The 10,727-nt window shown below is 39.1% G+C and overlaps 1 protein-coding gene across 3 annotated transcripts in view; it reads right to left on the bottom strand.

Annotated features, from left to right (window-relative positions):
- Positions 1-55: 55 nt before the first annotated feature.
- The window catches only part of LOC107693768 (zinc transporter Slc39a7-like), a 19,341-nt gene continuing 8,669 nt past the window's right edge, over positions 56-10,727 (bottom strand). The window contains exons 2-8 of one of the 3 annotated variants that reach the window (XM_016493282.1): positions 8,161-8,561; positions 3,702-3,870; positions 3,202-3,291; positions 2,946-3,062; positions 1,660-1,773; positions 1,385-1,581; positions 56-872 (exon numbers count right to left, since the gene is read on the bottom strand). In XM_016493282.1, the coding sequence (XP_016348768.1) occupies positions 618-872; positions 1,385-1,581; positions 1,660-1,773; positions 2,946-3,062; positions 3,202-3,291; positions 3,702-3,870; positions 8,161-8,553 (1,335 nt within the window). In that variant the 5' untranslated portion in view covers positions 8,554-8,561 and the 3' untranslated portion in view covers positions 56-617. Of the gene's footprint in view, positions 873-1,384; positions 1,582-1,659; positions 1,774-2,945; positions 3,092-3,201; positions 3,362-3,701; positions 3,871-8,160; positions 8,562-10,727 lie in introns of all 3 variants that reach the window. The other 2 variants (XM_016493283.1, XM_016493281.1) reach the window with 2 other exon arrangements.

The raw sequence follows: 10,727 nt of genomic DNA, 5'->3' as shown, positions 1-10,727 counted from the left end.
AATGAAGTCCAGTTAAACCCCGATTGTCCTCATAATCCAGGGTTAGTAAAGTGTGTGTGTGTGTGTATGTATGAGTGTGTCACTGAGTAACAGCTATGCAGCTGAATATTTCATCAGAGGAATCAAAGAATCTCCCTGTCAAAGAGAAAGCACACGCTGCTTAAGAAAGAATCACGTTAACCTTTATTGTGCGAATAGCAAAATCAAACGATTTAATCATGTAACATAATTTCTAGAAAAGCTGTACTGATGAGGCACGAGCATTTATCGGAACGCTTCAGCAAACACAGACGATGCATCTTGGGAATGTAATGGTCAAATCTCTCAGTCTGATCTTGTCGATCCTGTCTGTATCAGTACACAGAAGTGCAGGGGACTTTCTAGCTGCTGGTCCCTGGGAAGGTTCCTGTGCCTAAAATGATTAAGTGATCCATTCATGTTGGTCTGGAGTGCAGCTCAGCACTTCATTTCTTTCACTCTCTCCCTCATTCATTCAGTTTTTTTGTTTCTGTGGTCAATGCTATCATTCATCTCAACACACTCTTGGTCTCTAGAGATCAGGTGACCCTGCACTGGTCTATTGGCCTGGTTTTACAGCTTCTTCTCTCAGACACGGCTCACTCGTACTCGGCGATCAGCACCATCATTCCCACGCCGAACAGCAGGGCCAGGATCTCCAGCAGCGACTGCCAGAGACTGGAGCGGCCCACCAGCAGCTCTGGCAGCACGGTGACGGTGGCGATGTAGACGAAGCCTCCGGCGGTGAAGGGCAGGATCCAGGCGGTGGCCGCGGCTCCCACCCCTTCAGCCAGCAGAGAGCAGGCGGTTCCAGCCAGCGCACCGAGGGCCGTCAGCAGCTGGAGACACATGGCCTGAGCACAACAGTAGAGGTGTGAGTCATATCACTGTCACCATTCCATTACCACTATCATGTCAACCATTCCATTCAATTCAATTCATCACCATTATATCATTTATTTTGTGCAATTTTATGAAATTATGTAAGCAGGCTACTTTTTAAAATGATTACAAATGAATAATAAATCAAAATAAATTTAGGGATGCACCGAAATGAAAATTCTTGGCCGAAGCTGAAACCGAACAAAATGAAACACTGGGCCGAAAGCCGAACACGGTTTTTCGAGTTTTTTTCCCCCCATGTATTTTGCCAATTTTTTCACTATTGCATAAATGAAATAGCCAAAATGTGCTTTTTACTGTTTTGTCTTGCTTTTCAAAGAAAAAAAATCAATTACAAAACAACACTGAATCGTCCAGATGCATCGATTCATTTCAACACCCATAGAAAATAGCACAATTCAGGGTGAAGAACAAACACCAAACTCTTCTTTGGGTCGACTCGTTTGACAGATCAGCTCTCTACCTTCCTCTTGGTGCAGCCCGACTGGACAAGAATGGCGAAGTCTCCGATCTCGTGTGGCACTTCGTGTAGGAGGATGGTGATGGTGGTGATGGCGCCGACCGCCGGGCCGACCAGGAACGATGCTCCGATCGCAAGCCCGTCCGTGAAATTGTGGGTGAAATCAGCAGCCAGGTTCAGATAACCGGACACTTTAATATCTGCAGACACACAGTTTTCCTGTCAGCGAGACAACGGCGCTGACACACAGCAGCTCAAACACCGGAGCTCTTTCATACCGGAAGTCGTCTCGGCGGGTTTCTGCGCAGGTTTCTTATCAGAGTCAGCGTTCTTCTCTTTCTCTGGTTTCTTGTCCTCATCCTCTTCATCGCTGTCTTTTGCTTTTGGAGCAGCTGAAAACATGGCAAGAAAGGGTTTTTATTGTATTTGGAAACCTGTCAGCAACGTCCGGATCACTGTTAAAAAATAAAAAATAAATAAATAAATCCATTTATAAAAATAAAAAAATATTTTTTTAAATTCTATTTCAGTATTATTTAGCAGCAGCAGGATTGATGGTAATGTGCTGTTATTTTCTGCTACATCACTGGGAACAGCTGCTCAGTCTATCTGCTGTTCCTAACGGTTATGAAAATACAATAATCGAGATAAAATAATCACTGCCCCCTTTCCAGTGGTGTGCTTTCGCTCCTCAATAAAAGCCCAAACTTCATGTGCAAATCAGTAAAATCATGTAACGTGATTTTCGCAAAATGGGATGTGCTTGATTTATTCATGTTTATTTGTGTGAAAGAGAACTTGTGCTGTTCTGTGCATGCTCTCGGAGACGGAGCAGAACATGGAGTGAACGTTTAGCTCAAGGTGCATGCCTAAACACTCAAATACACGCACAGATGTGTCAAAATGTGGCGCGTAGTGATTATTAGCATAAACCCTCGGCAGTTATCTCTTAAGAGTATGTAAACAGTTGAGAATGAAATACAAGAGTAACAGTAAACTGGATCCATGAAGGTAATATTCCATCTGCCGTCTCTGTGCTTAATATTAATCAAAAATAACAAATACAAAAGAGAAAATCACTCACTGCTCTTGACTGAAGGGCTTTTGTAGCTTTAATAAGAAACAGAGCCAGTTTGATTCTTACAGTGAAGACTATGCTGTTTTATTTTACATTTATTTACATTTTACAATTATTCAATTTCTGTAGGCTGTTCGCTGAATACTTTAGACTTAAGCACTTAAAGCACTTACCACCTTAGATTTTTTATTGTATTACTGAGTGTTTACTTTTTAATAATTTTTGAGGCCTTTTTTTTTTTTTTTACTTTTTTTTTTTCTTCCAAAATGTAGATGTCATAGCAACCTTATTTACAGAAAATACATGTTTGATATATATATCACTACCTTTAAATAATTAATTCATATAAAGTTTTGGTCATATCATGGTTTTGGTCAAAATCGTTTTAAATAATCGTGATTACAATACTGACCAAAATAATCGTGATTATGATTTTTGCCATAATCAAGCAGCCCTGATGTAATGGGATAAGTTTAAGACTCTTACCATGAGAGTGAGAGTGGCCTCCCTTCAAAAGACGAACAAATTTCTCGACCACCAGAAACGCAACGATACCAGCCAGCACCCACAGCCCCACCGACATCATGTGACCATGACCTGCACCTGCGACAGAAACCGAGCTCGGACTGACTCTTCAGAAAAACAAAAGAACATCTTCCAATAAAGCACATTCTTGTATTCCACTGGGCCGAATTATAACTTGGGTTACAAAAAAACGTTCAGGGATTGAACAATAACCTACCGTGTGAGTGACCATGTGACTCCTCACTACCGTGTGAGTGACCATGTGACTCGCCGCTTCCGTGCGACTGGCCGTGATGAGAATGAGGCTCTGTGTTGAGATGAAATCGAGGGGTGAAGGTTCGACTGGTTAGCAGGGCAGATTTCAGAACTACATCTGCCTGCAACAGTAGGCGAGTCAGCTCTTCATATAAATGAAATCTACACTACCAAAGCTAGACATGGATTTATACAGCTAAAACAATACACAATTCAGAAAACTCTGCTGCATCCTAGAATGAAACTGCTGGTCTCGTCTGGCCAGAGGAGAATGGCACACTATTTCCGTTTAATACTGTAAAGCTGCTTTGACACAATCTGCATTGTAATAAGACTTCAGTTCGGACTTGACTTGAGTACGCTAATATATTTATATTATTCCAGTATAGACGGCAAGGGAAACTACAGACAAGGCTAAGGTCGGTCATGTGACAGGATGTGATGGTCACGTGACTCACTCACCCAGCGCATGAGGGATGAGATGCAGGAACGCGTCTCCGAGCAAACCTCCGGACGCAAAGCTCAGGAGCACTTTGAGCAGGTTCTGGTGCTGGTCCGTGTTTGACTGCACCGGGATGAGGAAGAGGATGAGGAAGGGAGCAGCGCTGATGAGCAGAGTCGCTCCAACTGCCTAAAACCAGCAAAGAGAGAGAGAAAACTCAGAGTCTTACAGTCCTGTTTACAGCTGGACCTCCACAGACCCCTGGAGGTTAGATGAGGCACTGCAGAGCGCCTGAGGACTGACAAATAAAAACAACATGTCAGAATTATCTAAATGTTCTGAATATTATTTTTCTATGGTTAATGTGTTCTATAGCTTTAAATATATACATGTAAACATAACCTAATCCCATTCTGATCAAGTCAATATTATTTTGATTATTTTGTTTAACTTCAGATGGTCCAGCAGTTTGTAATCTGATTGCATGAGTCATGTAAAACAGCCTGTTGTCAAACAGCTGATATATGCACACTTATGACTACACATTATTCAAAACATAAAAACACTTAGCAGTAAAAAAACTACAAAAAAACCCAAATCATTTGAATACTATTAGGTTATAGTTAATTCATAGTTAATAATTTGTAGTTTCTACATTATTAATATATTAAAAGTAGTGCTGACAAACGATTAATCGCAATTAATCGCATCCAAAATAAACGTTTTTATTTACATAATATATGTGTGTGTACTGTGTATATTTATTACGTATATATGAATACACACACAAACAGTATATATTTTGAAAATATTTACATGCATTGACATGCTTTTTCTCAGCTTTTCTTTTGGCGGAAACCCGCAAGAAGACCTCAGTGTTTCTTTTTGTTGACAACAGCAGATTTATAAATGATTCTCAATACGAATTTGTCGCACATATCGCATTGTCACATGCCTTGTAAAAATTAATAAAAAAAATAGGGCTGTCAAAATTAATGTGTTAACGCATTAACGCAAATTCATTTTAATGGCACTAATTTTATTAACGCACGATTAACACAGCTCGCATTTTCTTTTTGACCCGTAGCCTAGCCCGTAGTTGGAAAAATGGAGGTGCACAGTGTTGCCAACTTAGCGATTTTTATTTTTTTTTACTTTCTTTCAAAAAAGCGCCTAGCGACAAATCTTTAGGGTTTGCCCAAACCTTATGCCTATTTAGTTTCTGAGACTCGCCGGTACTGCCGTGCGAGCGTGAGGTTTTGCGTCTGCTATGTTCAGCGAGCGGCTGAGAGGAGCAACTCGCTTTCAGTTAAAACAGATATTATGTTGTTTCTCATTCTCAAAATATATAAATGAAAACAGTTTTATTGAGAATTTAGCTGCATCAAAATTAAAGTGATAGTTCACCCCAAAATGAAAATTCTGTCATTAATTACTCACCCTCGTGTCGTTCCAAACCCGTAAGACCTCTGTTCATCTTCAGAACACAAATTAAGATATTTTTGATGAAATGTGAGAGCTCTCTGATCCTCCCATAGACCGCAATGCAACTGCAATGTTCCCAGGTCCAGAAACGTAGTAAAACAGTCCATGTGACATCAGTGGCTCAACTTCAGTTTTGCAAAGCTACGAGAATACTTTTTGAGCGCAAAGAAAACAAAAATAACAATTTATTTAACAATTCTTCTCCACTGAGTTACGTCTTCCACCATTACAGGTTTGGAACGACATGAGGGTGAGTAAAATGACAGAATTTTCATTTGGGGTGAACTAACCCTTTAAGTATGTGGGCATAGAGAGGCAAACAAATGTAATAATAAATAATAAATGTACATTTTGCATGTTCAGAAGAAGTGAGCTGCCCTGTCCTGTGAATAATGTAAACAGGCTTGTGTAAGTAAATTGCTCAGAGCAAATAAAAGTAATGGGAACCTGGTATTTCTATGTTGTTTTTTTCATGTGTCTAATAGACATGAACAAGTTATTTGAAAAACATCCATGACCTTTGAATCATGTCTAGTCTTTATGCTCGATGTTGTGTATTGTTTCACTAATAAACATACATTTGCATAAAGCATCCATGCCCATGTTGATTAGAGTATAAAAAACTTGAAAAGTATTAATTTAAGGTACATTCAGAACAGATAAAAATGTGCGATTAAATTGTGATTAATCACGAGTTAACTCATGACAATCATGCGATTAATCACGATTAAATATTTTAATTGATTGACAGCCCTAATAAAAATGTTTCTGAGCAACTGATGAGTAACGTTGTTTCAGCGCAGATTTTCCTCGCGCTTTGGACTCTGAACCCTGGCTAACGATCTCGCGCAGCGCTGTTTGAACACATGCAGTTCATGCGTGTATTAGAAAACAACATTCTGCAGTTTATTTACCAGTGGTGGACAGTAACGGAGTAGTTTTCAAGTATCTGTACTTTACTGGAGTAGTTTTATTTTGAGTAACTTTTACTTCACTACATTCCAAAGCATAAGATCGTACTTTTTACTTCACTACATTTCATAAAACATATCGTTACTCCTTATAATATATCATGTGCTCCGAGATGCAGAAGCGGTGTCTGATTCATGAACGAACTGATTCTTTTCAATGAACTCGTTAAATTGTTTCGCAAATCGCACCAAATTATTCATTCACGAATTGGAATGATCCGATTGCAGCTGTTCTCGAGAAACTCACTGATTCTAATGATCCGTTACAAAAATATATCTTGACTCCATATAGTGGTTATTTTGGGAAAATCCCAGGTATTTTGAGCAGTAGGATTATAAAAATATGTGCTTCCCAGAACGTTGCATGGTGGTTATTATTAAATAACCTAAAAACGACTTATAGACAAATGTTCCCTAATGGTTATTTTTTGCAGCCATAAAATAACGTTCCCAGAATGTTGCAGTATGGTTATTTTTAAAATAACCTAATAATAACTTACAGAGAATGTTCCCTAATCGTTATTTTTAGGTTATTAGATTTACATTTAGTCATTTAGCAGATGCTTTTATCCAAAGCGACTTACAAATGAGGACAATGGAAGCAATCAAATTCAAGATTATTATTTTCCAACCATAAAATAAAGTTTCCAGAAAGTTGCAGGGTGGATATTTTTTAAATAACCTAAAAATAACTCATACAGAACATTTCCTAATGGTTATTCTCAGGTTATTTTATAACCCTGTAAACTATCTTTCTAATGAAACGTTGCAGATGTTTTTTTTTTGTGTAATGACACAGAGTCCTGAAATTTGTTTAATGCAAATAAAATACTGTATTTATTCAAATACAGAAATTAGATCAATCAAAACACGTTTTAAATTATAATAAGCCAGGGTTAAGCATAGAGTGATAACAGAAATAATAAATGCGTGGGTTTGTTTAATCTTCATTTACTCTCGCTTCACCACTCTCACAGAATTTAAAAATTAACGGTCATTTTGTTTTACTGGCTAACTGACTCGTTCATTCATCGATCTCTTTATTGAAAGATTACTTAAAATTAATATAATTATGAGAGTAAATATGATTTCGGAGGGATTTGACATGCCTAACTGAAGAGAACATGATGTTAAACGAGAAGTTTTTGTTTACGGATCAAAAGAAGAATGTCCCGCTGCACAAACTGTACACTTCAGTAGTAAGAAATTAATGCACTGTATGAATGTAAGTCAAGTAATTAAAATCATAGATGAAAACAAGATATGATTTCTGTAATACTGATTAGGCGTCCATACCACTTATACTATACTGGGTCGTGAGTGTGCTGGATGATTACTGATGTACCAAGGGGTAATCATATTGGAGTAAAGAGGTTAGGGAAACATTATAATAACGTTAAGGGAATGTTAAAATAACGTTATAATAATATTATACAAACCAAAAACTAACGTTCTACTTCTGCTAAGAAAACTGCTAAACCAAAAAAAAAAAAAAAACCTTAACAAAATAATGTTCTGGGAACGTTATAACGACATTATGGGTATGTTCTACAAACAAAAAACTAACATTCTGGTAACCTTATAATATTGTTAGGGGAAAGCTAGAAACCAAAAAACTAACGTTCTGGGAACAAAAAAAACTAACGTTATGGCAACATTTTACAAAAAAAAAAACTAACATTCTGGGAGTCAAAACATTATTGTAATGTTTGGGGAATGTTAGACTAATGTTCTACAAACAAACAAAAAATGTTCTGGGAACAAAAAAACTAACATTCTGGGAACATTGGAATAATGTTAGGGGAACATTTTACAAACAAAAAACTAACGTTCTGGGAACCAAAAATTATTAGCTGGGAATGTGCTAACAATTTCAGACTACAGTTTATAAACTATGAACTGACTAGTTTGCAAATGATTTATAAGTACTTTATGACTGTATTAAGTATTAACATTTTATAGAATTCACTGAATCTAAAGTTACTGACATACTGTGACAATCTCATCCATCAGCGTGTTTTACCTGCATCCAGAGCTCCACCATGTTCCGCTTCCCTGCTTCCACATCGCTTTTCATTCGCTCTGCTCCGTGTTTGTGTGAATGTCCATGATCGTGTGCGTGTCCGTGATCGTGTGCATGTCCGTGATCGTGTGCGTGGTTGTGAGCATGATCGTGATCATGTGCATGCCCGTGATCGTGCACATGCCCGTGATGCTCCTCTTCAGCATGGGGCAGGTTGGCTTCAGCGCTCCATTTGCTGGCCCCATGATGCATCTTGACCCCTCCGTGTGAGTGTCCGTGGCAGCCGCCACCTCCGTGAGAGTGTTCGTGATGATGGTGCGAGTGAGCGAGCGTCTGCTGACACACCGCCAACCCAACAGCGATCAGAAACAGTGCTCTGATGAAGCTCCCCATTCCTCCTGCACGCAAACACAATGAGCATCATCAGTGCCATAATGGACGCATGAGTGCACTGATTGAGTTCACGCTTAACATGTCCATGCACTTTATCTTTATAGGGGTCATGAACTGAGAAACCAAAATTCCCTTGATATTTTGAAATATCGCTCCGTTTCCACGGCTCTTGGCCTCGCCACACTCGTCACAAGGTCATTGTAATATAAAAACATCTTTGTAAGTTTCAGAACTCAAAACTTTCTCATTAGTCTAAAAACAGCTTATATTGAAGGCAGTCTGCCAAAACCACAGCTTGTGGAATGTTCTACTATATGATGTATTAGTGTGGATAAGCACCGCCTCCGCAGAAGATGATCAACGCCTGCTTCTACATCACTGCCTGTTTAGCCCCGCCCACCGATTCTACATTGCTGCCTGTTTAACCCCGTCCACAGATTCTACATCGCTGCCTGTTTAACCCCGTCCACAGATTCTACATCGCTGCCTGTTTAACCCCGTCCACAGATTCTACATCGCTGCCTGTTTAGCCCCGCCCACCGATTCTACAGCGCTGCCTGTTTAGCCCCACCCACCAATTCTACATAGCTGCCTGTTTAGTCCCGCCCACCGATTCTACATAGCTGCCTGTTTAGTCCCGCCCACCGATTCTACATCGCTGCCTGTTTAGCCCCGTCCACCGATTCTACATCACTGCCTTTTTAGCCCCGCCCACCGATTCTACAGCACTGCCTGTTTAGCTCAGCCCACCGATTGTGACAGTGAGGAAATTTTTGTTTGTAAAAGCGCTGTGCGCATTTTACTTTCACTTTCAAATTAACGGCAATTCGGCGTCAAGCAGTTGTTTGTTTTTAGTTCGTTTGAGTTTTCCCTCTTTTGCTCACTTTCCTTCGCTTTTATAGCTTAAAATCGTTGTGCGCATTTTACGTTCACTTTCAAATTAGCGGCAATTCGGCATCAATTGCTTGATTCAATTCAAGCAACAACAAAATACAACGTAGAACACAGAACTTTTATTAACAAAACGAATAAAAATACACCATGCTATATGCCTAATATAAAATGACAAATAACTTACACAAAGTTTAGGTATACAAAACTGAAGATCAGTAAGCTAAGCACTGTGGAACCAAATAAATAAGAAACGTATGTTTATTAGCAAAACAAATAAGAAAGCTTGGAGACACGGCATACTTGACGTAAAAAAAAAACAGTTTAAATAAAAATCAGCAAACACTGTGGAACCAAATAAAAAAGAAACGAATGTTTAAAAAAAAAACTTCCAATATCACTTTATATAAATGGCAGAAGTCAACAGGCTTTTCAAAATCCAAAATATTTTTTAAACAGGCGCTTTTGCATGTCGTTTTGAAACTCTTCTGTCATCGTCTTGTCTGTCTCACCTCACTCTTCTTGTCAGCTTCTCACGTGATAAATTAAATCTGATGTGATGCGACTGTCGTTCGGCACACTGCATTGAGCAGCCGCGTTCAGTTTTAATTGTAGTGTCTGTTCTTTAACTGAACTAAATTATTTTTATTACTATAAAAAATCAAAACGACGGTGGGGTCGGTGTCGTGGTGGGCAAGTGACATAACCGGTGTAGAGGCTTCACACCGGTTGACTGTAAAACAGTTAACACCATCTATCGCAGCAACCCTACCGCCCACAGATTCTACTGCTTGTTTAGCTCTGCCCACCGATTCTACAGCACTGCTTGTTTAGCTCCGCCCACTGATTCTACATCACTGCCTGTTTAGCCTAGGGATGCATCGATCCGATACTCAGTATCGGTATCGGCTCCGATGCTGGCATTTTCTTATAGGTATCGATAAGACAAGACCGATCCAAATCTGATATTGTGTGTATACTATTCTGTTATCGTTAAGCCCCACAAAAGGCACAAAAACTTTATAAAGCACCATCAAGTTTTCGTACACTATATTTCAAGTGTTCTGAAGCCATTCCATAGTTCAATGTGACGAAAAACAGATGAATATTTAAAGGGTTAGTTCACCAAATATGAAAATTCTGTCACTAATTACTCTCCCTCACGTCGTTCCAAACCCGTAAGACCTTCATTCATCTTCAGAACACAAATTAAGATATTTTTGATGAATTCTGAGAGCTCTCTGACCCTGCATAGACAGCAATGTAATTACCACGATCAACAC

Source organism: Sinocyclocheilus anshuiensis, unplaced genomic scaffold, assembly GCF_001515605.1.
Source record: "Sinocyclocheilus anshuiensis isolate Anshui unplaced genomic scaffold, SAMN03320099.WGS_v1.1 scaffold1986, whole genome shotgun sequence".
NCBI lineage: Eukaryota > Metazoa > Chordata > Actinopteri > Cypriniformes > Cyprinidae > Sinocyclocheilus > Sinocyclocheilus anshuiensis.
Note: the sequence above shows the minus strand (reverse complement) of the source record. Positions and strands in the feature narration are given on the sequence as shown.